The sequence below is a fragment of the Diplodia corticola genome (genome assembly GCF_001883845.1).
Source record: "Diplodia corticola strain CBS 112549 chromosome Unknown scaffold37, whole genome shotgun sequence".
NCBI classification, from domain to species: domain Eukaryota; kingdom Fungi; phylum Ascomycota; class Dothideomycetes; order Botryosphaeriales; family Botryosphaeriaceae; genus Diplodia; species Diplodia corticola.
This window is the reverse complement of record NW_017971516.1, coordinates 157,856-182,820: the sequence shown is the minus strand read 5'-3', so window position 1 is coordinate 182,820 and position 24,965 is coordinate 157,856. Positions and strand designations below refer to the sequence as shown.

General features: G+C 58.0%; 6 protein-coding genes across 6 annotated transcripts; 2 read left to right on the top strand and 4 right to left on the bottom strand.

Annotated features, from left to right (window-relative positions):
- Positions 1-1,496: 1,496 nt before the first annotated feature.
- BKCO1_3700056 (alternative oxidase) lies at positions 1,497-2,616 on the top strand (the record flags this gene model as incomplete). The annotated part of the gene is made up of 2 exons (XM_020275151.1): positions 1,497-1,765; positions 1,830-2,616. 2 exons carry the CDS (start codon positions 1,497-1,499, stop codon positions 2,614-2,616), a joined length of 1,056 nt encoding a protein of 351 aa, XP_020128921.1.
- Positions 2,617-6,549: 3,933 nt separating this feature from the next.
- On the top strand, positions 6,550-7,663 carry BKCO1_3700055 (uncharacterized protein; the record flags this gene model as incomplete). The annotated part of the gene is made up of 4 exons (XM_020275150.1): positions 6,550-6,738; positions 6,801-7,149; positions 7,211-7,320; positions 7,400-7,663. 4 exons carry the CDS (start codon positions 6,550-6,552, stop codon positions 7,661-7,663), a joined length of 912 nt encoding a protein of 303 aa, XP_020128924.1.
- A 4,458-nt stretch (positions 7,664-12,121) lies between these two features.
- Positions 12,122-13,421, bottom strand: BKCO1_3700054 (sphingolipid long chain base-responsive protein pil1; the record flags this gene model as incomplete). The annotated part of the gene is made up of 3 exons (XM_020275149.1): positions 12,122-12,616; positions 12,674-12,799; positions 12,879-13,421. 3 exons carry the CDS (start codon positions 13,419-13,421, stop codon positions 12,122-12,124), a joined length of 1,164 nt encoding a protein of 387 aa, XP_020128923.1.
- A 707-nt stretch (positions 13,422-14,128) lies between these two features.
- BKCO1_3700053 (mrna splicing factor rna helicase) lies at positions 14,129-17,509 on the bottom strand (the record flags this gene model as incomplete). The annotated part of the gene is made up of 1 exon (XM_020275148.1): positions 14,129-17,509. One exon carries the CDS (start codon positions 17,507-17,509, stop codon positions 14,129-14,131), a length of 3,381 nt encoding a protein of 1,126 aa, XP_020128918.1.
- Positions 17,510-18,929: 1,420 nt separating this feature from the next.
- BKCO1_3700052 (ornithine decarboxylase antizyme) lies at positions 18,930-19,806 on the bottom strand (the record flags this gene model as incomplete). Its single annotated transcript, XM_020275147.1, has 2 exons — positions 18,930-19,658; positions 19,723-19,806. The coding sequence occupies 2 exons, from the start codon at positions 19,804-19,806 to the stop codon at positions 18,930-18,932; spliced, it is 813 nt and encodes a 270-aa protein (XP_020128917.1).
- A 971-nt stretch (positions 19,807-20,777) lies between these two features.
- On the bottom strand, positions 20,778-23,753 carry BKCO1_3700051 (frequency clock protein; the record flags this gene model as incomplete). Its single annotated transcript, XM_020275146.1, has 2 exons — positions 20,778-23,419; positions 23,471-23,753. 2 exons carry the CDS (start codon positions 23,751-23,753, stop codon positions 20,778-20,780), a joined length of 2,925 nt encoding a protein of 974 aa, XP_020128920.1.
- Positions 23,754-24,965: the final 1,212 nt, after the last annotated feature.

Below are 24,965 nucleotides of genomic sequence, written 5' to 3'. Positions count from 1 at the left end.
CGGCTCGCCCCTCGCAAACGAACTCACTCTTCTTCTTCTTCTTGTTTCTCGGCAAGCGCCGAGCCTCAGTCAAAATCTCGTCGCCCTTGGCTAAGCAGTCAGTGTCGTACCTGGCATACCGTGTCCGAAAGCGATATTCTCCAGACGGCAGTCTGCCCGGTCAGCCTTGCAAGGAAATTCGCCGCGAGAATACGACCTCACTCAAAGACAAGGTCGACAGAAGACATCAGGCTGAGTACAGGACCGACCTCGCGTCAGCGGTGACATTTTATTCAGGCTTGACGTGGATACGAGAATCTAGGTTAATAAGCCAAGACTAGCGTGAAGAGCGGTACCTGGCCAAGGCGAGACTTTTTCCATCCTACATCCGTCCAGATAACGGCCAAATGGTAGACGTGGCCATTTTTCGGGGTGCCTCGTCTCCGTGGAGCCAAAGCCCGGCGCAAATCTCAAGTTCTTGTGAGCGGCTGCGCAGATGCAGAAAAGCAGCTGTGTCCATGGCTTCCGAGGATATTAGAGCGATCTGTGAGGAGTCTCGGGCGTCTAATTTGCAAGATTGTGTGGTCGGGAAGCGGAGGGGCATACCTGACGAGAAGCATTGACGAAAGACAGTGGACCGTAAACCATTCCCGTTTAGGGGCTACGATGGCTCATCATTGCGGAGGATCGATGCGACCAAGGCCAACCAGCAAACACCAAGGGCTGCAGGGTGACGCAAAAAATAGAGCGATTCGGAGGAGCCGCAGCCGCGTTGGATCACCGGCGGAGCCTGGCGCGTCGCGAAGCAACGGCAGGCAATTTTTGCATGGCAGCTGACGCAGGAGAAACGGGGCTGCGAGCAATTTTCATTCAGCTGTTGTCAGCGGCTGAGGCAGCGAAGGGGCGGCCTGCCGGCTTGTTCTCGTCGCCGACCTCGCCCCGTTCCGACTCTTTCTCTTGCGCCCGCACCCGACCAATCCCCGCGCCAAGGCCCGGCCCAGCCCTATGGCTCAGACCTCTGTCCGACCTGGCCCTCCGCCGCAGCGTTGCCGTCGCAGCGTTGCCGTCGCAGCGTTGCCGTCGCAGTGGCTGACGAAAGAAACTCGGCTACGGCCATGGTGCTTTGTGTAGGCAAACGTCGAAGCAGACAGCCCGACGCAAATGTGGTTGCTGAAACCATACAAATGCATCCGGATATAGGATCCTACTCCGTATGTGAGATGGATGTAGGATGTAGGCAGGGCCAATTTCTTTCGGCACCCATTAGGCCTGGCATGGGCGGATGACTGTTGGGAGGCTGTGCGCATGCACTGCCGTGGCTAGCGCACCTGCCTGCGACCCGTTCTTTGGCTCCTTTCTGGGCTAGTCACACTTCCGGCTTGAATTCGTGCCAGCTGCTCTTTCATCCATCCATCCATATATAACATTTGCTGTCATCGTGTGTGCCTGGCGGCAGTCCACATCAATCCACAACACTTGACAACAACTCCACCCTTCACGGCCTGTCGTCTCTCCCCATGTACACCACCAGAACCGCCACTGCTTGCTCCAGGACCACCGGCCGGAGCGCCGCCCAGGCTCTCAAGGCTCTCAAGGCTCTCAATGGCTTGCCACACCAGGCAGTCATTGTGAGCCTCAGGCCCGGCCTCGTCTCCATCCAGCAGCAGCCATGGCCCGTCTCGAAGAGGACCTTCTCTTCGACCCCCACCACCCGTATCAAGGAATTCTTCCCCGAAAAGGAAACAGAGAGCATCCGAAAGACGCCTGCCTCGTGGGAACACCCATTGTAAGCAATGCACTCTCCAGCCCCCCCTTGGTCCGAGAACAGCGAGCACTGACAGCACGAGCAGTTACACCTATGAACAGATGAACGCAGTCAAGGTTGCCCATCGAGAGGCAAAGACATGGTCGGACTGGACGGCGCTGGCCATGACGAGAGTGCTTCGCTGGGGACTGGACCTGGCTTCGGGCTACAAGCACGCCAAACCTGGCGAGAAGACCATGACGGAGCGCAAGTACATGATCAGGAACGTCTTCCTCGAGAGCGTGGCCGGCGTGCCCGGCATGGTCGCCGCCGTCATCCGCCATCTGCACTCGATGCGGCGCATGAAGCGCGACAACGGCTGGATCGAGACGCTCCTCGAGGAGTCGTACAACGAGCGCATGCACCTGCTCACCTTCCTCAAGATGGCCGAGCCGGGCTGGTTCATGCGCCTGATGGTGCTCGGCGCCCAGGGCGTCTTCTTCAACGCCATGTTCATCTCCTACCTCATCTCGCCCCGCATCTGCCACCGCTTCGTGGGATACCTGGAGGAAGAGGCCGTCATGACGTACACGCGCGAGATCGAGGACCTCGACGCCGGCCGCCTGCCCATGTGGGAGAACATGCAGGCCCCGGACATCGCCGTCGACTACTGGAAGATGCCCGAGGACCGCCGCTCCATGCGCGACCTGCTCCTGTACATCCGCGCCGACGAGTCCAAGCACCGCGAGGTCAACCACACGCTGGGCAACCTCGACCAGAAGCAGGACCCGAACCCCTACGTCAGCCAGTACAAGGACGCGACCAAGCCGCACCCCACCAAAGGCATTGAGTGGCAGCGCCCTGCTGGCTGGGAGCGCAGCGAGATCGTTTGATCGCATTCACTGAAAACATTTGTTGTCCCACGGCACTGTACTATCACATGTATTACTACTCCCCTCAGATCGGCGTTGGTATTGGGATTTTGGCGTTTTGTTCTATTTGAGAAGATACCTTAGACATGCACTTTGCAACAAGAGCGCACATCCATAATCGATGATTCTTGGCATTTATATCGCGGAGGTGTTTGCGTTGGTCGCCTGTGAGTATGACGGCTGTGAGACAGTGAATCGCAGGGAAAAATAATGGTATTCGCAACCAAAAGTCAGTCGAATCTATGGGGATGAAGGCTTCGGCTACCCTTCGCACAAAGTGTTTTATCCTCGTCGTCCTCCTGGCTGACACCTCTGACCTCCGTACCGTACAAATTGGTGTATAAGCCATATGGCTTATGGCGGTTTTGCTGGCAGAGGGGGTGGTGCAGGGTATGGCTTATACGCGGGTATGGCTTATACGCGGGTATGGCTTATGTCATGGGTATGGCTTATACACCAATTTGTACGGTATGCTATCTACTAGTGAGTGGCGTATGACAACGGCACTGACCACCAAAGATAGACGGCAGGATTGGAGAGATGTCCGGCCCGGTGTTCGCTCAAGCTCGGCTTGTTTCGGTATGGCGAACATCGATCGGTAGGGTCGTGTCGGCAAGCTGCATACCGAAAACGACCGGCACGGGAACATGCCTGCCGTACTTGCCCATGACTACCCATTTCGCCTTCAGGTCAGGATATACGAAGTTGCATAGGGCGTAAAATAGGAACGAGGTCACATGGATCTTGGACATGGGAGACTCAAGATTTACGGACTCCGTGATATCAGTCCGATCAAACCCCTTTCGCCCCCCGGATCTTGTTCCTGAACAGTGTCCAGCGCAATAGTCCCAAAGCATACCTTGCGTTGATCTGCTCTCGCATGTAATTGAGATCAGGCTGAAGCAAACCCCCTAAACTGTTCCACAATGCCGAGGGAGCTTGAGGCGAAACTGTACGATCAAGTCGTACAGAAAGTCCGGGCTCTCGTAGAGGCTGTCCCTCATGCCATCTAGTAGACGATCGTAAAGCCTTGGGATCAGTATCCTCACCAGGTCGGTGAGAAATTGGCTTCCCTCAGTAGTGGAATCATAGACGGTCACGATCAGCTGCAGCAGCGGGGCACCGAACGGCAGCCAGTCTTCGATGGGGCAGGAGGGGAATGACAGCTGTCATCTTGACACGGTAGACGTACGAACAGTACATATATCCGACCATGGCGGCTATGGTATCCCGGCCATCGTCGTGCAGCTCGATCCTGTCAGTGACAGTTTCTAGATAGGGCTGCAGGAACACCCCCTTGAACTAGTTGGACCTGAATATGTGTAAATCTTTGTGGACCTTGAGAAATATTCGCGTGGGCTCTCGGATTCAAATTTGCGTTTTGTCTTGTTCTCACCTTGAAATCACGTCCTGCACAGTGGATAGTGAAGTTCCTGGATGAACGGCTCTTGTTTTCTATGTGCAGTGTCAGCCCCTGGCAAGATTGTGAATACCCTCGTTGATCTGTACATACATACTTAGCCGATACTCACACGTGCAGAGATGCGCAGCCGTGGCCATAGATTCCTCCACTCCGACAACGTTGACAACCACACATGTGTATCTTCACCAGCCATCAAAAGATCAACATCAACAGACTTCAACCTACTCGGCTTATAACGGACGCCAGCCTCCAGGCCGCTACACCACGAGCCGCAACACAAGGGCAGATTCACACCGAGACGGTTCATAGAAGACAAAAACAAAAACGTCGTCAGCGCGCGTGCCTCATCAGCCACGCACGCGGCTGCGGCTGCGGCTGCGTCACGCACGCACGCACATAGCACCCATGAGATATGCACATGGCCCTAGGCATGTACATACATACATACTTACGGCCGCTCCCGCAGCCGCCAACAAGGAGGCGCGATGGCGCACCCTCCACCCGATGCCCCCCGCGCGCCGGTGCGATCGAGGCGCACTTTTCCGGGCATCAAACCGCCTCCCCCCCCCTCTGATCTCCCACGTGCAGGCCCACCACCGACAGCAAAAAAAAAAAAAAAAAACCAAAACATTGCAGCCCCACCTCGCGGGTCCATCCGAGCGCGCGCGCGCGCGCGCGCAGTCCAGACGGGCGCACTTGAGACGGAGGAGCTGGTTGGGCGGCGATCAGGATCACGGACGCGTGGAATATTGTGTAGGTTGCAGTGCAGGCGGGCAGGCGCGCGCGCGTCGACGACGTAGAATATGGCAGGACCGCGCGCGGGTTGTAGCAGGCCACGCGTGCGGGTGTGGGTGCGGGTGCAGCTGCTGCTGCAGCGGCGTGCGGCGACGAGAGGGTCCTACGGCGGAGAAAAGGTGGTGTTGGCGTTTGTTTGATCACCGGGATTTTTGTTTTGAGCATGTGTAGGGAGTAGCTATGGGTCGGCTAAACAACAGTGGTTTCAATGGGGAAGCGGGGCAGATCCCAATCAGAAAGCAGCAAGGCGCGGGCGCCGGGAGCATCGAGTGCCTTATACATGGCAGAGGGAGCGACGCTGGGTTTCAAGGGATCGCGCGCGAACGGCCGTAAAACGAAACGGACGCGTCGACGTCCGATTGGAGCGAAGCGCAGGGGTGGATTAGTATACAGGTGCTGTGAGACATGAAGGGGAGATCCAGGCCGTCTCAGCAAAGCAGACGGAGCCGGTAGCCGCGCGCGACCCGGGCTTCGAGAAGGGGCCCGCACCGTTAACGCCGGCGTGTCGTAGGGCTGAAGGCTCAAACGCCCGAGGCCGCGTCCGACGCGACGGGCGTCCGAGGTGTGCGGTCAGGTGAGGCAAGGCAGACGGGCGGCTGGGCGGTTCCATGGCGGTTGCTTTTTGCGTGCCATGACGTCGGGCGACGGCTTTTGGTGTGCATGCGGTTGCAGCGGAGGCCTGTAGTCATCTAGCAGGAAGCGCGGGCCGACGCAGAGGCTGGACGGAGGCTGGAGGGGTTCTTCGGCAGCCGGGCCGAGCGAGTGTGCGACGGCTGCAAGCTTTACTTGGCGCGGCGCCGTCGCCCGCCAGGACGTTTGTCGCCCGCCCGCGCTAGCAGCTACAACGTCGTCCAACAACAATATACAGACCACGCCCGCCGGTGAGTGAGGTTGGACGACTGCCCGACTGCCCGACCGGCCGACCCACCGACCCGTCCGCCGGGAGCCGCAGCCACGTGAGCCACGTGAGCCCCGGCGGCGGGGTGATTCGGCGGCTGGGCTGCAGGCTGCATGAGGCATGCGGCTGCAGGTGCAGGTGCAGGCGCAGGTTGAGCTGCACGGGCGGGCGGCGGCGGGCGGCGGCGGGCGGCGGCGGGCGGCACTCTATATTGCAGCCTATAACGGAGGCGGCAGGAAATAGAAGGCGGCTCGGGCCTGGTCTCGGATTCGGCCATGGCAGTCGTCTCTGGCAGTGCGACCCAAGGCGCGGCAGCCGTGCGCCGGCACTTGCAGCTGGCGCAAACACACATGTTTCCCGCTAGGATGCCGGCATGTTTCAGGCCTACCCCATTCGGTCGCCGTTTCCGCCCACTCAGCTTGGCCGGTCTGCGCCACCGCCAGCAGCTCGCTTAGCCATCCCGGCCCAAGTTACGCACTGAGACAGGGCCACCTGGGACTACCACCATGCTGCCAGGCCCGCGATCCACCTCAGTCTCGACGCACCCCCGGACCTGGTGCGACAAGGCCGGCCCTCCGCCCAGTCTCCAGGAGGCCTCATTTCCCATTGGCGGCATTGTTCTTCCTCGTCTCACCACGCCTTTTGAACCCGTCGCTTCCCCGCAAGGATGCACGCCTTTTCGCTTCCTCGCCCTCCAAACTTCTCCCTTCTGAGCGGCCGGCCGCATTTATCTTAAACGCTGCTGCCCCCGTCTGTCGCCCTTGCCCAGAATGTGAAGATGATCCTCCCGCGCATCCACGAAGACCCCGACGTCCACCACGACTACGTCAACCCCGAAAAGGAGCTCAATGCTGGCCTCTGGTCCCTCTACGCCGGCGCGACCGCCTTCCTCGCCCTGCGCATCTGGATCAAAGTCACCCGCCGCCACGGCCTGTGGTGGGATGACCACATCCTGCTGATTTCCTGGGTGAGCTCCGGCCGACCGCCTGCCTCCACCAATCCCGCCACTTGCTCACCGTCGTCCGACAGCTCGTCCTGACCGCCAACAACGCCATCATCACCGTCGAATACGCCACCGGCTACGTCACCGACACCTGGGACGACCGCATGCACATCCTCATCAACATTACCTCGTGCGGCACCGTCATCGGCCAGGCCTTGACCAAGACGGCCTTTGCCGTCACCCTGCTGAAGCTGACCAAGGGCTACCAGCAGTGGGGCCTGTGGTTCTGCATGGGCACCATGAATCTCTGGATGATCTTCCGCTGCATCTTCCAATGGGCCAAGGTCTGCGGCAAGTCGAGCTACGACGTGTGGTACCGCCTCAACTTCTGCCTCAACTGGACCTTTCGCGACAACTTCAAAGAGGGCGGCAACGGTGCGTCGTGCTCCCAACCCCCCCGGCTTTGGCGCCTTTAGCTGATCGACTACGTTGCCAGTGTACAACATCATCATGGACTTTGTCTTCGCAGTCTTCCCGTGGTTCATCACGTGGAACCTGGACATGCGCAAGGGCGAGAAGATCGGGCTGTGCCTGACCATGAGTCTGGTAAGCGACATCAGGCCCCCCCATCCTCGCTATCTGACTCGGGACGTGCACGACTAATTTTGGCACTCCTGCCGCACAGGGCATGATCGTCGCCGTTGTATCAGCCGTCAGGACGGGCTGGAAAGACGAGGGCAACCAGAAGGACGCCTACTACTTCGAGCGCAACGCCCACTCCAACGTCTGGTACTCGTCCGAGGTCGTCGGCACCATCATCGTGCAGTGCATCCCCATCATGCGCCCGCTGCTGCGCGACATCCACACGACACTGACGTCCAAAAAGCTGACGTCGGAGAGTGAGGAGCTGGCGCTGAACAGACTGGCGGTAAGAGCGAGTAAGCAGTAGTCGATGCAGCGTTTTTGTGTTTAATTGTAAATATTCATGACCCAAACTTAAATAAATCTTCACGGCCTCATTCCACACAAGCACAAGCACGACTGCCTGCGATCTGCGAACGGCGACCAACAAGGCAAGAAGCTTTATGTCCGCACAGACTGCAGAGCAGCACCCGGACAACGACCATGACAGAGACGACGACGACGACGACGCCGACGCCGACGACGACGCCGACGTCAGCCATCACCCCGTCTGCCATTTCCCAAACGCCCGAGGGTTCCTCCGTGAACACCCACTGACATGGAAAACCCATGCATTATTATGCGCCTTGTCGAGATTGGGCAAGTGTCATCGCCCTACGCACATGTCGGCTGGTAACTACTCGAACAGGAAAAAGATGATCTTCCCTGCCCCTCCCCCTCCTCTTCACCGGCGTTGCGGGCCTTCGGGGGCGATTGGCTCAACGACGCGGCGGCCCGATTAAACATGGTCGGCCGGTCGGTAAAAAACGGTTGCTTCCGTCGGATCTGCAAGCCCTTCCTAACCGTTAGAACCAAAAAAGAAAAGAAAAAAAAAGCTAAAGAACTAATGAAGCGGCGAAAAACGCAAAACGTACAACAGCCGGGATTCCCCAATGGTCACCCACTTGAGTACTAATCGGCCGGTTCGCAGCTTGAGTACGGCTGAGCGGACGGGAAGCCCTATATTCTGCGACCTATGGTCGTACGTGCTGAGGCCGCTTGTGGTGTTGCAATATCTAGTAGTGTGTGTGTGTAGCCCCGCACGCCCTGAGAGGGCCGCCACCCCCCCAAGAAACCGACCCCCCCGCAAAGCTTTTCCGCCAATCTCCAGGTCCCGTAACCCCACTTGACCTTTTTTCTAGTGCCACGCGCGAAGCGAGATATTCCGTTACTGTCAGAAGTGATGTCACTTTCGCATTCCGCCTCACTCTCTACTGGCCAATGCAAATCCGGAGAATTGGAAAGTGCGCCAATGGATGTACTACAACTTGCCCTTCTATCTCCTGGCAGGATATTCCATAGGATATGTTCAGACCCTGCGGTGGGCGGCCGCGTCGTGGTATCGTAACGGCGATCAAAGCCTTATAGACGTTTCCCGGATTGTCTTCCCCCCCTCCCGCGGCTATATTCTCAGGCCCTAATCTTGATCTGTCGTCCAATCTTCGTCCACATTTCCCACCAGCTCGGCGCCTACCTCAGTTGGAAAGTGTCTGTGCCACCATACTCCAAGGTCTATGCCAGTCCGGTCTCCTATCTTGCGGAGTGATGTGGTGATCTGAGCAACTCTTTGAAGGATCATTGCCTTGCCGAGGGTACGATCATCCTTAAAGACGCATATACCAGTATCTCCTTAAGGCAATACTATGAAGTACAGTTCCTTTGCGGTGGCTGACACGACAATGGCAGAGGGCGTTGGGAGAGGTTCCTGCACGTCTGTTGCAACGATCACCGATACCCCCTGCACCATGCCACTGCAAATCTCCTTGAGGTATTAAGTCTGGATGAGAACTCATCGGCGTGTAGAGTATACATATCTGTATTCGTTGACAATTATCCTTACAGACAACCTGCAAACTTCTCGACCGTCAAATAGTAGGCACTCAACACTCTTCTTGTAGCCTTTGTACCCTTCTTCTATAGGTTTTAAAGCAAAGAGAAGACGACCAGTTCGAGCATAGTCACGAAAGAGCCGGGCAAATAAGAAATTTAATAACCGGTGGCTGCGAGGTGGCACTTAGCACTGTCATGATACTGCATATCAGCTGAGTCGTGAGGCATTGGGCCAGCTGCAGGCTGCATAACCAGGCAAAAATAACATCAGTTCACGCTAAAAGGCTTGTGAAACCATGGGTAGGCATTGCCAATTCAGCCTCGCCACCGGCGCTAATCAATTCTTTCCTTGGTACTCGCTTCACTACTCTTCTCCGTCAACCTTGTAAACGCAAGCTAAAAACTCCACGTCAAGGCGATAGAACACTTCGTTACACTTGTCGCATTGAAGAACAAAACATGACTTCTATCACTCCACCAACTCTTTCGGGCTCAAATGAGGTTCCCTCCATTGCTTTTCGGCTCCTGACACTGCTGCGGAGCGGCAACGATAGCGATCGGACAAAAAGAAGTTAGACCCCGTTACGAGAATATTTCAAATTCTTCGTCGTTGACGAGTCATGGCAACAGGTCTTCCGGCCCTTGCCGCTACCTACCCAGTCATGTCCGTGTCAAGGAACCCTTCCTCGCATTCCTGCGGAGTCGCGGACTACTCTCCCTCGCTTCCGTCATCCTGTTTCTATCGAAAGCGGATTTGGAGTAAGGGAGTAACAGAAATCGGCCAAGCGCCATGGATTGAGGAAGGCGCTTGTCGAATTAATGGGCATGGATCTCATACTATTCACTACATGCACCATCCCGATTATCCTCAACATCCAGACACAATACGCGGGTACATCCGTATCCACCTCTTCAATTCTTGGCGAAGCTCTTGGAACCACTCACACCAGTGCACAGAGTTCAATTGGCCCGCCTCGAACAGCTCAATAGTGCCTGAGAACGCCTTAGACTGCGGCCATTCGAAAATCTCCCTGGACTCCCTTGAAATCCCAGCATTTGGGAAGAATCCTACCCGTGGACAATCACCAGCTGGTTTGACGCCCCCGAAGGTGCTCCGCAAGCATCGCTGAACGCAGTCATGGTTCCTTCGATACACCTGCTTAAAAAATCCACGATCGATTGCATCAATCAAACGGAGTCTCCGGTCGACTACGCGAACGAGACGTTAAAGCCAAAGCCTGCTCCATTGCCATGGGTTGGGCGACCGGCAACGTCTGGAAAAACCACAGCAATAGCAGTCCCGATCTTCTGAGTCCTGTCACGACGACTACGATGACGAAACTTCCAGAACGAACCATCAGAAGCTCCAAGGGCTGGGTATCTGCGCTCATAAACGGATGGCAAGGCGTCGAGGGAGAATCTGCTCTCAATTTTGCTATATGCGGAGTTCTTGCCTACACTCCGCGAAGGGAGTACGGCTGTCAGGGTACAAATCAGAGTTTATTCTGGCATGTCTGGCTAATATACCCGTGCACCCTGACATTGGCCTTGCTAGTAAACATCCCAACGCACGCAATGTCTCGCGTATCAGTTGATCACTGCTGGCCTCCCCTCAGCGAGTGGACATCAGAGGAAGACTTCAGGGGAACAGTGCAGGAGAAGTCCCTGGCACCCATGAACGGTCAGCGTCACCTAGATTACTACTTCCATGTCGAAGGGCTGTCATACTCTCCCGAAAGCCTCCCTGTGATTGTCTCTCCGGTGATCCTGTTCATATACCACCTTTACGTAGTACTCTTCATCACTGTCATCGCAATCAAACCCCTGGGCCCTAGCGCGTGGGAATCCATCGCCGAGTTGACGACACTAGCGATACTCTCAGCCCCAACTGACAGACTGCGCAACACAAGCGCCGGGACAGAGTCGTTGCGAACGTTTCGAGAGCCGGTCAACATCCGAGCCGCTGGGTACGATTACTCGGAGATTGCATTCCATGGCATTCCATGGCGACGAACAGAGGCGGGTCACAGACATAGTAAGGAGCAACAATGAATATTGACCTCAGAATTTTCTCCCCCACAATAGCTATGAGTGGGTCCCACCGCAGTGCATTGAAAGAAGCGGAACAAAACCAACCGGCACCTCCGAGGCAAGCATCCTCTATCTCCCTTTTCCCTTCCCTTTTTCCGGCCCCTCCCCTCTTCACATAGCATCTGCCACTATGTAAGACGTACTATGCTGTGTGTGCTGGGGATCAGCATATATCTATACTCGATCACACAGGTCACAGATTCAACCTTCTCAACTCAACCGTCTTGACAATGCTTTCTCGTATAGTGCATGTAAAAGATATCACTCACTCGCCCGAAAACCTCAAATAATATGGCAAGAAAGCGTGACACAAGCTTGCAACTCCAAAAAAAAAAAACTTTGCCATTGGTTCTACTCTAGTTTTGCTGGAACGAGAGACCCCATTCCATCGACATCAGGAGGGAAAACGGAGAAAGATGGGGAAAAAAAAGAGAGAGAGAGAACACGCTTGTCCATTAACTCATAATCCAGCCCCTAAGCAGAAAGGTATCATATCAAACATCATTACCACCCCAACTTCCTCTTCATCAACAGTGACAAGCATCCGCTTCGAGCCCGAACAGAAAGAGGCAGGCACCATGACCACCTCCCCCCACCCTCAGCTCCATCGACATGTGAAAACAGAACCACCCCCCACCCCCTCACAACTACAAACAAGAAAAAAAAAGGAAGAGAGACCGCTCTTGCCATCTTCCTGTATCCAATACCGAATCGTACACGTCAATTTCCAAGGGACATCATCGAAGCAGCAGCCCTTTTCAAAGATTCATATCCGGCTCGCCTGAAAAAAAAAAGGGACATAAGCCTACGCCGCAACGCTCGATTCCGCCTCGCTGATGGGATACGGCGGGTTCTGCTTTCTCTCGCCGCCGCCGGCCGAGCTGCCACTCACGCTACGCACCTGACTCCTATAAGCCGGATGCACGTCACCCTCGACAGGACTCTGCTGGACCTCACCGCCAGCAGCAGCATACTCCGAAGCGGTGCTGCCGATACCGATACCGCCGCCGCCGACGCTGCTGGTGGTGGGCATGGCGTTGGAGCCCAGGCTGGTGGCGTTGGAGGTGATGGGCTCGTAGCGCGGCTGCCACGCGCGCAGCTCGTCCTCGGCGTCGTTCAGGATGTCGCGGCCCGCGGATTCGCTGCCGTACGTCGGGTGCGTCTCGCCCGGCACGATGGGGCTGTCGTCGAGCAGGTTGAGTACGCGGCGCGCGTGCTTGGCTAGCATCGCCTGCTTCTCCGCGCGCTCGATGACGGCGGCGAGGTGGATGTCGTAGGCTTCCTTGAACTTCTGGCGGGTCTGGAGAAGAGAGTCAGGGGATGGTTCGGAAAAGGGGCTTTTAGGATAAAAACGTACGATGTTGGTGAGCTGGGCCTCGGCGACAAGGGACTGAGCTTCGGCACGGACGAGCTCCTGCTCCAGCTGCACGATCTTGGTGTTGGACGGCTCTTTGTACTTGAGCTTCGCGATCTCATCCGCAACCTGGCATTTTACTTCGGGTCAGCTTGCGATTCAAACACCTCCTCCAAAAAGGCTTAGCAAAAATAAAATGAGAACGCACCTTCGCCTTGTGATCGCGACTCGGCTGCACCGAACTCTCGGTGTTCCGAATCTGCTTCAAGACGCCCCTGTAATCCTCCAGGTTCTGGGCGAACATGTCCTCTTGCTCGGCCATCTCGGCCATCAGTACGCCCAGCTTGTCACTGACGTCGGACACGGCATCGTCGCCCGTGGCCTCGCCCCACTCGCTCAGCTGACCGGCGACGCTCGAGCGCTCGCGGCCGGCCGTCTCGTGGGCGCTGATGGCGTGGTTTTCCGACTTGATCAGCTTGTACAGCCGCTTGGACAGCTCGGGCTGCTGCATCCCCCGCAGCGAGGCCATGGTGAAGCGATGCTTGGGCGCGGCCGCCTTGGAAGCGCTGGCGTACGAGTCCCCGCTGCCATCCTTGTTCTTGGATGAGCGGATGGAGAGAGAGCGATTCCTGTGGCGGACCGGGAGCGGGTTCAGCGAGCGGGATCGCGAAGGGGCACGGACGGTGGAGGGCGGGGAGGAAGCATTGGTGTAGGGCGGGGGCGGGGGCGCCGAGTAGGCAAAAATAGCCATTATGTCGATGCAGCGGTGGAAAACGGCGGGAAATGACGTAGACAAGGATGCAGGAACAGAGAAAACAGCACGAAGAGGCTAGGAAAGGCGCGACAGGGCTCCTGCAGGCTGGAAACGGACGAGAGAGGAAAACGGAAGGCCAGCTTACATGTTCGCAAATGGGAGGGCGGAACGTGGCGGGCTTTTGAATGCTTCAGCGTCTGCGGTGGTGGGCGGCAGCGGTTAGCAGGGGGGCCCGGTAGGCGCCAAGGGCAGATGATGTGCATGCAGCATGCGGAGCGAGAACTGACATTCGAGGTCACAGGCGGCTGGGCAGATTGCGAGGCGTAGGGCGGTAGCACGGACGGCGAAGCTGGAGAGATGGAGGGAGCCAGAGGGAGCTGCAGGCGCTGGGGGTCGGGGGGCGCTGGAGGTGAGGTCTGGGTTATTTGAGCTGGGCAGGCGCGATTGGCAAGAAACCCTTGTCGCACACCCTGCAAGCGCCCGAGACGTCATAGCTCCCTCCGCACCCGCCAACGCCACGCTACTCCTGGCCGTGTGAATTGCATGATTCCATTGTTTTTTTTTGGTGCTACACTCCCCTTCCGCCGCCCTGCTCTGATTCTGCCGCCGCCCCCGTGGCCGTCTGTTTCACCCTCGCCGCCGCCCCGCGCCCATCCACCCTGTCAAAATACAAAATACATGCGAGCTGCACCCGCTCAACAACACTACAGCTTCTGTCCCTTTGGCATCTTCTTGTTCTCCGCCCCCAGGCCCTCCAGGTCCTTCACCTTGTGGTAGTGCGGCGCCACCTCGTTGAGCCACGCCGGCGTCGGGATGGGCATGACGTTGCGCATGTACTCTTTGCTGGTCAGCACGAGCTCGTAGTACATGACGAACCGGTGCGGGCTGTCACCCGTCTTGGTCAGCACCGACGACGGGTGTATGTACGTCGTCATGCCGTTCTTCACCGTGCGGTAGCTGTCGCCGCCGCGCTGCAGCCGCGCCGTGTTGGGGAAGAAGCCCGCCACCAGCGACTTCATGATCGGCTGCAAGTCGTTGGCCCCGCACGACGAGATGGTCACCTCGACCCGGTCGCAGAGACGCGCCAGCTGGTCCCGCACGTCGCGCGCTCGAGACAGGGACTTCTGCTGCAGGAAGTTCTCCTTGGCCCACACGAAGCTGAAGTCCGAGTCCACCCACTGGTTCCAGATGTTGAGCAGCGTGAGGTGGTCGCCGCCCTCTTTGATCGTGAAGCGTGCCCGCGCCGAATCCGCATGGATCTTCTGCTGCTTGGGTCGGAAGAAGAGCGCCGCAGATTCGCCGAGCATCGACACAATGCTCAACACCTCTTCCACGCATTGCAGCTGGTCCGCCTTGAGAATTGCCGCAGACACCATTGGATCCACCGGGAATTCTGCCATCTGTCTGCCCCTCTTCGTGAGCTCGCCCTTGTCGTTTAGAGCACCCAACGCATACAGAAGCTCCAATGACCGGATCAGCGTGTCAGCCGGAGGTGCGTCCATGAAGTCGAATCCGACCAAGTCGTTGATGCCCAAACTCTTCAACAACAGCACCGTGCTGGAGAGGTTGGTTCTCTGGATTTCCGGCGTAGTGTTGGCGTCCATCTCTGTGTGAAATCCGTAGCGCGTAAATAGACGGAAACAAAATCCGGGTCCGACTCTGCCTGCACGCCCAGCCCGCTGGTTGGCCGAAGCCCTGCTACACGGGGTGATAACGAGGGACTCCATGCCAGTCCGAGGGTTGTATACATTCTCCTTGACGTACCCAGGGTCGATGACATACACGATGCCATCAATGGTCAAGGACGTCTCAGCAATGTTGGTAGCGAGCACCACCTTCCTGGCCTTGCCCGGCGGCGTGGGCTCGAAGATTTTGGCCTGTTCTTCCTGAGGTAGGTTGGCATAAATCGGGCAGATGATAAGCTCCGGCGCAGAAGAGCCGAGCTTCCTACTTGTTTCCGCCAGATCTTCCGCCATGGTCTCAATCTCGTCCTGGCCTGTCAAGAAGACGAGCACATCACCGCGCGGTTGACTCAGGTGGATCTGGAAGACCGTGGTGACGGCTGCAGCCAGGTAGTTCGCCTCCGGCTGTGGGGTGTAGTAGATGCTGACGGGGAATCGTCGGCCGGGCACGTTGAAGATGGGAGCATCGTCAAAGTACTCGCTGAACTTTTGAGCGTCGACCGTAGCCGAAGAAATGATCAGCTTCAGATCCGGCCGGAATCTAGCAATATCCTTGAGCAGGCCAAAGAGGATGTCGGTAGCCAAGGTTCTCTCGTGGGCCTCGTCCAAGATGATGGCGCTGTAGCTCTCGAGAGACGGGTCCGTCAGGAACTCCCGCAAAAGCATACCATCCGTCATGAACTTCACAATCGTGTTCTTCGGATCTGTGTTGTCTTCGAACCGAATGCTGTAGCCCACTTCCTTGCCAAGTTTGACCCCCATTTCTTCAGCCACACGCGCGGCAACGGACATGGCGGCAACTCTTCGCGGCTGCGTGCATGCAACCATCTTCTTGGGCTTCCCGTTCTCCTCTTTTGACGTGTACCCGGCTTCGTGCAGGAACTGCGGAATCTGTGTCGTCTTTCCAGATCCGGTTTCTGCAACGACCACGACGCACTGGTAGTTTGCAATTGCGTCCATCAAACCTTCTTTCCATGTGTAGATGGGCAGACTCTTTCGAGTCTCTTCGATCGACTTGGCCTTTGCCTCAGCAACACTGATCTGCGCCGCTAGCCGTTGCTGCTCCTTGCTCATCTTTCCGGGAAGAGGTTGGTCCATGACAAAGTTGATCTTCTGTGTGTCATCAAAGACAAACTCGTAATCGCCTTCATTGACACGCTCCGGACGCAATATTTGGGCTTTGGCCTTTGCAGCCTGTTCTCGTTCCCATTCTTCTTGTTCCGTGACGTACTTCTCCCGGCCGTACTCGTCGCGGTCGACGTAGCGCTTGTAGAGAGCCTCTTCCTTTTTTTTCCGGTCGATCTTGCCCTTCTCCGTGATGTAGTCCTCGGGAAGCGCGTACCCGTCGGTATGCTCGTCGACGCGAAGCCGCTCTTCGGCCAAGCGTAAGGTTTCTCTGTTCCTCGCGAATTCGTCGAGTTCCGTCTGGGTCAACTCGCCAGGGGCCGCTCTCTGCTGTTCCTGCTCCTCCTCGGCAACCTGCTTCCTGAGCAACGCAAGCTGCTCCGCCTCTCTCTTCTTGAGGTACTCCTGCCGCGAGCGCAGCCGCAAATCACCCAGGGCGGCCTCCCTGGCCTGCTCATCGTCCGCCAGCGCTCTCCTCCGCGCCGCGTCCTTTGCCTGTGTGCGGTCCTCGACGACCTTCTTCGTATCCTTGTCATCTCTCTGCCTTAACCGCTTCTCAAACTCCTCCCTCTCCCTCTTGTCCCTCTCAGCCTCGTCAAGCTCCTCCTCCTCCTCCTGCTCCGCCGGGGGCGCGGGCGACGCTCTCCCATCATCCAGCCTCACGCGCTTCTGACTCGACTCCTCGAGCGGCTCGTCCTCTTCATAGTACTCCTCATCGCCCCACCTATCCTCCCACTCGCCGTCGCCCTTCCTCCGCACCTTCTTCTCCCTCCCTGCACCACCCCGCTCCCGACTCCTCTCCCTCTTCTCCCCCCTCTCCCTGCTCCTCTCCCTCTTCCTCTCCTTCCTCCGCTCCGACCTATCCTTCTTCTCTCCCGTCTTCGCAGACACAGGCGCCGACGGCCCACCCTCATCCTCATCCTCCATCTCCACCAACGCATATTTCTTCTTCTTCCCCACCGCCTTCCCACCCGACCCAACCGCATCCCGCGTCTCCGCACCACCGGCACCACCTGCACCACTACCACCCGATCCCTTCTTCTTCCCGGCCGTCCCCCCAGCCGTCCGCGCAAACAGCTCGTCCGCAAACCGCTGCAGCTCCGCCGGCGCCACCGCGTCCTCGAGCAGGTCGGCCAGCCTGTCGCGCAGCTGCGCGGGGCCGCGCGCCGACGTCGCCGCCGACGCCGCCGTCGCCGCGACAAAGTCGACCAGCGTCGCGTCCGTCGCGCCCGTCATGCGGATGAGCCCGTCGGAGATCCATGTGCGGTCGGCGGCCATTGTTGCGGTATGTGCGGTGGGTGGGTTTTTTCTTTCTCGCTTTCCCTTGTGTGGTGGGTAGGTTGCCTCCTCCCCCCGGACCCGATCGGTCGCGGTGTGTGGGTGTGGGCGTGGGCGTGGGCGTGGGTTTGCCGGTAAGGAAAAGAAACGGGAGGATTGAGGCGCTGGATGATGCGGCGGGTGGGGTTGGTTGGCTGGTTGGTTTGGTTTGGTTGGGTTCGTGGGGGGTCAAAACGTTGATCAGGCAGACGTGTGGTGACCGAGTTCGGCGCGTGCTGCTTTGCCTCGCGGTGCGGCGGCAGAGCGTTGAGGTGTGTGTGTGTGGATGCGGCGCTGGGGCAGGGGCGTTTGCTTGCGTGTGTGTGTGTGTGTGCGCGCGCGCAACAATCTGCCGTCTCGAGTGAAAAGTCGAGGGCGGCCAAGCCAAGCCGACGGCTGCGGGTGTCCGTCCGTGTGAAGTAGTGGGCTTGGTAGGGTGCGGTTGATGGCGACACGCGCACGCTCTCTCTCTCTCTCTCAGCGGGCGAGAGGGAAAAAGAAAGAGAAGGCAGCTGTGGCCTGGGCGGATTGCGTGTTGGCTGATTGGCTGGAGGATGACTGTGTGTCGCTCTCTCTCTCCGTCGTTGTCGGCGGCGGCGGGCGACTGGGGAGATGCAAGTAGCTTGACTAGCTCCATGCACTTTGTGCCGCCGCAGCTAGAGCCCGTTGCGGATGAACGCCGGCTAATAATCCCAGCCGCGGCTCCACCCCACGCGCCTCTCACGAAGCTAGCGGGCATTATTGTTTCTGCCACGCTCCTCTTGCCTGTTTGGTGTGATGATTCACGACTAGCTTCGGCATCAGGACGTTGTGCGCCTGTATTCCAAACTAAACCGCAATCGTGATGTCGAAAAAGCTTGACTTGCGATCGTCGCGCATTATGTAGCGTTATATCACAGGCATCAATGGGTCACACAAGACATTGTCTCAGCAAATGAACGATGACCATTCCAATCGAATTGACTCCGCGAATCCTGACTGACCGTACTTGCTCAACTCTCTTGACAAGGGCGCCGTTTCCTCCCTTCCGAATCGCAGAACGGCCACGCCAGAAAACACCAAAGCTTCAAATGCACACACAGCACCAACACCTGCGAAATCAAACCAGAAAGACAAAGAGCAAAGAACACGACCGCATCGGACAAAGCATTTTTGTACCTTTTCAGATGACCATCCCCGAGAACCCCGAACGCAAGAATGCCAAGAAATTGCAGATGCTCGCAGAGGTACAAGTACAGGATGCAAATCGAAGGAACGAAAGTCGAGAAGAGACTTTGTGAATGCAGTGGTCCCCCGAGGGAGTAGCCGGAAAGAATGACTCGAGCAATGTAAAACCTCAACTGGTAGTTTCAACTCAAGAGAAGTGAACCCGCTGGCTCAATCAAACCTCCATACCCAGGAAGACCCACGCGTCGCTGACGATGGGCGGCTTCTCGGCCCACTCGGCAAGCGTGATGGGCTCGAAGCCGATCCAGCCGAGGTCCTTCATGAAGCCCTTCATGTCCTCGGTCGGCGCCTTGCGGTCCAGGCACACGTTGAGGCGCGCGCACTCGAAGTCGTCGAGGCCACACAGCTCAATCAGCGCCATCAGGCCCGGCTTGAGGTCGCGCACCGTGGCCTCGGCGTCGAAGAAGACGAACATGGCCTTTTCGTCGCCGGTGCCGGCCACGAAGCCGCGGAAGCGCGCGCCGCCGACATAGTCCCACACCTCGATCCACTGGCCGACCTGGCCGCGCTGCTGCTGCTGCTGCGGGAAGCCGTAGTCGACAGCCAACGAGGCGCCGCTGGGCGGCGACGGCATGCCGATGCCGCTGTCGTAGGAGCCGTCCATCCTCTTCGCGTCGTCGTCGTCCATGGCGGTGGAGTAGTCGTGGTTGTTCGTGTTGTACATGCCCATTGCTAGCGAGTCCTGACGAGACATGTTCCCCTCACCAAGGAACACAGTCCGCAGCGTCTCACAGAAGAGTCTCTCACATTCTTCCGCAATGGTGCATGCTGCCCCCCCTCGGCGCGCCGCGCCGACACGACGCTTGCTTTGCGTCATGCTCAGCTCGTCACTGGTGACGGCATAGGCGGCGAGGGGGGGACTTTGTGGAGGCGATGGCATTCCCTGGAGAGCGACCGTCAGTACCTGCGCCCCGTCTGCACCACCGTTGCAAGCCTGCTGCACATACCGAGCTGACCTCAGGAACGCCACTCGGCCCCGCCGGCCCCGGTAGTGGAGTAGTGGAAGCCCTGGAGCTGCATGGAAGCAGCATCCACGGCGTAGCAGCTCGCCTTCATGGCGGCCCAATTACTACTACTACTAGATGATGTACTGGATCGTTTCGCCATAGCTGATGTCGGCCACGGTTGTTGACTTGATTGGGTTGCAGGGGGCGGACGAGGTGACGTGGTTTGGGCGGCAACGAAGGCGGAGGTTCGCAGCTTGGTGATTGTTCGGGCGACGAGGTGTGGGTGGCACACGGCGGTGACAGCGACTGGCGACGAGGTGGGAGGTGTTGGTGTGATGGATTGGCGGAGTCAGAGTCGGTACAGGAGGTGGTTGTGGACGGCTGAGGCGGAAGGAAATGAGGAGATTCTTTAGCTCGGTCGGCTACCATAGGTCGAACGCGGACCGTGTCAGGATCCGCGACGACAGAGGCTGTGTTCGCATCACGTGGTCGCCGCCATCCCAATTCCGTGGGTCGCGACTCCCTTGTCAGCCTCTCGGAAACTCGCCACCCAAGGGGCAGGCGTTTCAGGACAATCACGGCTTCTACGTGGTTCCCAGGCCATTGCCTGATGCCAATATGCACGGGCGGGAACTGTGCGCCATGTGCAGGGATGCAACACAAGTCCATTGGAATCGGTGGCAAATTTAGGCGCGATTTGCACAACACCACGAGAGCGGCACAGGGGCGTGGCGATCTGAACCGGCACTGATCCTTATCGATCGGCTCTGTTTTCATGCTCGCTTACCGCACGCTAGACGGATGCTTGAAAGGATAACTCTCGCTATTTCCGTGCTTTGCCCAAGCTTTACCAAACTATCTGATTCCATAGAAGAGCGATCGGGTATCTTCATAAACGCTAAATAAAACCCGTCATTCCTGAGTGCAACTGACCAGAACAAATGGTATAATACGACAACGCCCATGCAAACCCCCCAAAACACAGTCCTTGGCAGGTCCATCCAATCCCGTTTTTGGCCTGCTCCAAATGCTCCCAGTTTGATTCAAATCCCTAATCACTGTGACGCCTTCCCATGCACAATCATGCTGTCGCTCGTTCTCGATCTTTTCAAGCTCCCCCGGTGGATGCTGTGGCTTCCTCGACTGCTGGGTCTTCGATCTGTGCCAGCATCGTCACCGTCTCCCTTTAGAGATGCGGGGCTGTTGAATCCGCTGCCACCGCCGGCAGTGGCCGCTGAGGATCCAGCTGGAATCTCCTCAGCCAGCCTGTCCGCAATGTTGGCGTCATATTCGCGTTCCTGTACCCGGATCATCTCGGGGTCAATCTCTCTTGCCTGGGCCAGGAAGTCCAACGACCCTTCATCCTCTTCGACGTAGTCCTCGCCATCCTCTTCCTGGTCGCCACTCTCCCCAGCTTCGTCATCAGGCGTCGACATGTCGACCAGACGAGGGGCCGCCGTGGGTGGCTCGTCAAACTCGTCAAACTCGTCGTCCATCTCCGACACGTCACTCATGTCCGTATCTACATCTCCAGATGATGATTCGAACGGAAGGAGGGACGGTGGTGGTAGTGTCGACGGCGGAAGGCGCATTTGCTGCGCCGAGATGATCTCGCCGTTAACAATCGGTGTCCTCACCCGTGTGAGGCCCGACTGATCGACCTTATCCTTGGCTTTCAGAGCGCGCATGATGTTGCTTGGATAATTGACATATCGAGGAGTGTGAGATGCGTAATGAGTGGCCGGGGCAGACTCGCTCCTCACTTGCCTACACTCGACATCGATGGCAAAGTTATCCTCTGGCACTATTCCGCCAATGCCCGATGCTTCGAAATCAAGATAGGCCTTTGGAATGACATCCCCGTCCGTTGACGATGACTTGGAGAACTCCAAGTCAACGTCACTCGGATCCATGTCCATGTCGGCATCCATTTCATGGAGAGCAGCACGAGCCAAAGGGCCACGGCAATCATCATACATGGGCGGAGTCTTCTCCCTTTCCTTCTCTGGTGTAGCACCCAGAGGCATATCGATGTAGTGATTGTAGTTGGTGTAGCCTGGAGAATCATGCGTGCTACTATCACCACTCAAGTCGGTGCAGAACTTGGCCTTGTTGTAGAAGATGATGGGGCCATCATCCCGCTTCCTCTTCGACGACGAGGTCCGCATTCCAGAGCTGGCGAATCCCGAGGATGTGTTGCCGGTGGCATGAGCCGGGAGGGGAGACGCCTCTTCTTCGGAATTACGGTCCAAATTGGAACCGTCGTAATCCTCGGTGGATTCCTTGCGATAGAAAAGCGGGGTGTAGGCTAGATGGTTGGTACTTCGCTGTAGCTCGGATGATTGACCAGTGGTTTCGCTCGAAGTGTTGGTACTGCTCGGACCAAGCTTCTGTCGCTTCTTACCAATCTTGTTGACGTTTGACTTGATCAATTCCATTTGATGCTCAGGCGAGCTGTCAGTGCTGTTGAGCGAGGTGTCCTGACCGCCTTTCCAGCGAATCTTGCGTCCGTCTGGGGACAACTCCAACATGGAACTATAGTCTTCAAGTGCCTTCTTGACGAAGTCGGTCGTAACGTTGATGGTGTGCAACTGAGCCATGTTGACGAGAAGGTTGAGATAAATCCACCCGTGGTTATCGACTGGGGGTATTTCGGGGTCTGGGGGCGAAAATCCGAGGTGGCGAATGTAGTTGATGTTTTCAGTCGGAACCTGTGCTCTCTGAGGATCAAGATCCAAAGGACGTGTAGGACGCTGCTCAGGTGAGTGTTTCCCAGTAGGCTTAGCAAAGTCGTGATTCGACACGGTCTTCAGGGGTGCAGCAGCCTTGCATGCTTCGGCGCGCTCTCTGCTTCGCCCGTGGCGCTGATCAGATTTGGAATACATGATGCGCGCTTCTCTTAGACCTTCTATGCGAGCTTCTTGGCCAGTCTCCTCTTCTATTGCTGCCCTGTCAGCCTGGGCAGCAGACTGTGCAACTTCCTGCTGCTGGATTGGCTGCTGGTGGCCACCGGTGCCAGCTCCCTTGCCGGTAAAGATCTGTTCCATCCGTCGAACGACTAGTTTCTTCTTCGCAGACTCTGTCATGGCAATGGTCTTTGGCATCAAGCCTGCAGGGATGTCATGCAGATAGGATTGAATGCTGTCATGTTGGCGGTGGTAATGGGACTTGCTCTTCGGAGGGGGGTTGGCTTCGGCTTGGCCGTTGCTGCCGGAAGCGGTATTTGAATTCTGCCCCGAAGCTGACATGTAGGCCGAATCGCCAAACTGGGTGGAGGTGTAGGATGACAGGGTAGGGCGAACATGGAGGCCAGTAGCCCGGGGGTCATGAGGTCTGGCCGGCTCGTTCGCAATGCTATCCTCTAGCTCCATGGCAAACTTCCTCAGAGTCTCCTCAAGTTCCCGTTTCTTGTCTGGAGCCAGTCGGTGCACGCGCACCTCAAAGAGCTTTTCGTTTTGCAGGTGGGCATCATGCATCTTCTCGTACTTCCTCAGCTTCTTCTTCAGCTTCTTGTTCTCGATGGTAAGATCATCAATCACACTGCGGAACTCCTCGGTACTGCTGCCATCGGTGCGCATGTGCATCAAGGCAGGTCGATGAGGCATCGAAGACTGGCCCTGGATGTGCATTTGCATAGGGTTCGTCATGTCAGGGGAGGTGGAAGACGATGAGTTGCGCAAGAAGAAGGGGGGGTCATCTGCTGCGAGGGTCAGCATTGGTTACGGGTGCTGGACCCGGACAGACTTACTGTCAACGAAGCCGGTGCTGTTCTGCGAAATGTTGTTGTTGGACGTCTCAAACCACTTGCCGGCATCGCTCACTTCGCCCGAGCTTTCCTTCTTCGTGCCCGGCCTCGACGAGCCAGGCGACGAGGGGTTGGCACGATCGCTCGAAGGCACATTGGAGGAGGTGCGAGACAAGCGTGCCTCGGCGGAGTCGTCGACGAACTTGCGCTTTCCGGGAGAGTGGAGGAGAGAGACAGACTTGTGGGCGGGCGGTCTCCGGGGGTGGTTGCTCTGCGGATCCGACATGGCGGCGCGCAGGCGTCTTGGACGCGAGCGGGGTGGAGATGATACAGCGACGGCAAGTGTCGAGGGGTGTGTTCAGTTGGAACCCGGATCGGCCATGGGTGGAGATCAGGGAGCGTCCAGGGAGTTGGAGTGGGATGTGGGCTCGTGGTGTTTTCGGAGCGGGTGCAGGCGGTGGCAAAAAAACAGGAGTAGGTGGTAGGCACGGTGGGGAGCTGCGATGCGGCGTGCGATGCGGCGCAATGGAGGCTCGATGGTCGTGGCGGGTGGGGGTGCAGTTGTGGTGGTTGGTGAGTGGCGTTTGCAAGCAGATGGGCCGGTGCATCAGAGGGTAACCAGGCCGCGAGGGTCGTGTATAAGGCAGAGGCGACCGCCATGGTGGGTGCGGGTGGATGGCGATGGGCAGGTTGAACCTTTCGATCTGAGGTCACTTCGCCAGGGTCGCGGAGATCGGGCAACGCTGTATGGTTTGCAGCTCGCTTGCGCCGCCCGCCGGCGCGCCGATCGCTGCTGCAGTGCCCTCACGTGTGCCCGCAGCACCGCCGGCTCTAGACCGCACCATCGCGATTTCGCTTCCCGCCGCAACCAGGAGCGGGCTGCCAGCCGCGCCTGCGCAGCCCGCGCAGCCCGCAATCGACGATTTGGCAGCGGCGCACCCGTCTGCCGTGCACCCTCAGGCTGCGGCCGGGGCGGCACGCGGGCGGCGGGCAGCGCGCAGCGCGCAGCAGAGGCGGCGCGTGCTTGCGTCGGCAGCCGCCCGCTCGCGGCCGCAGCAGCACGGAGCAGCGCGGGCAGCGAAAGGCGGCGGCAGCAGGTGTGGCCTGACGGCGCGCGCTTCCCCAGTGCCTGGTTCTGGATTGGTGAGCCCTGCAGCTGCGCTGCATCCCTGTCGGCTTAACAGCCCGGGTAGAGCCGAGCTAGCGCGAGCCCTGCGATCTCCTTCTGTGAGCAGCATCGGTGCTTGGCGCGGGGGTTGACATCATACCCGCGCAGCCGCAACACTTCAACCTGTCCCTCTCCTGCGCCCGGAGTCATCTCCACCACGTCACCACCACTGCCCATCGAGATTGCCCACGCCGAATCCCTTCGCCTGCTGCTTCGAGCCTCTGCCCGCCGCTGCCCGCGAAACCCTGCGGCACCCCCCGCCGTGCCGCCCAGCCCCCGATCACGCCGCGTCGCCGCCTCGCTCGCCCGCCCCGTCGTCACCGCAAAGCC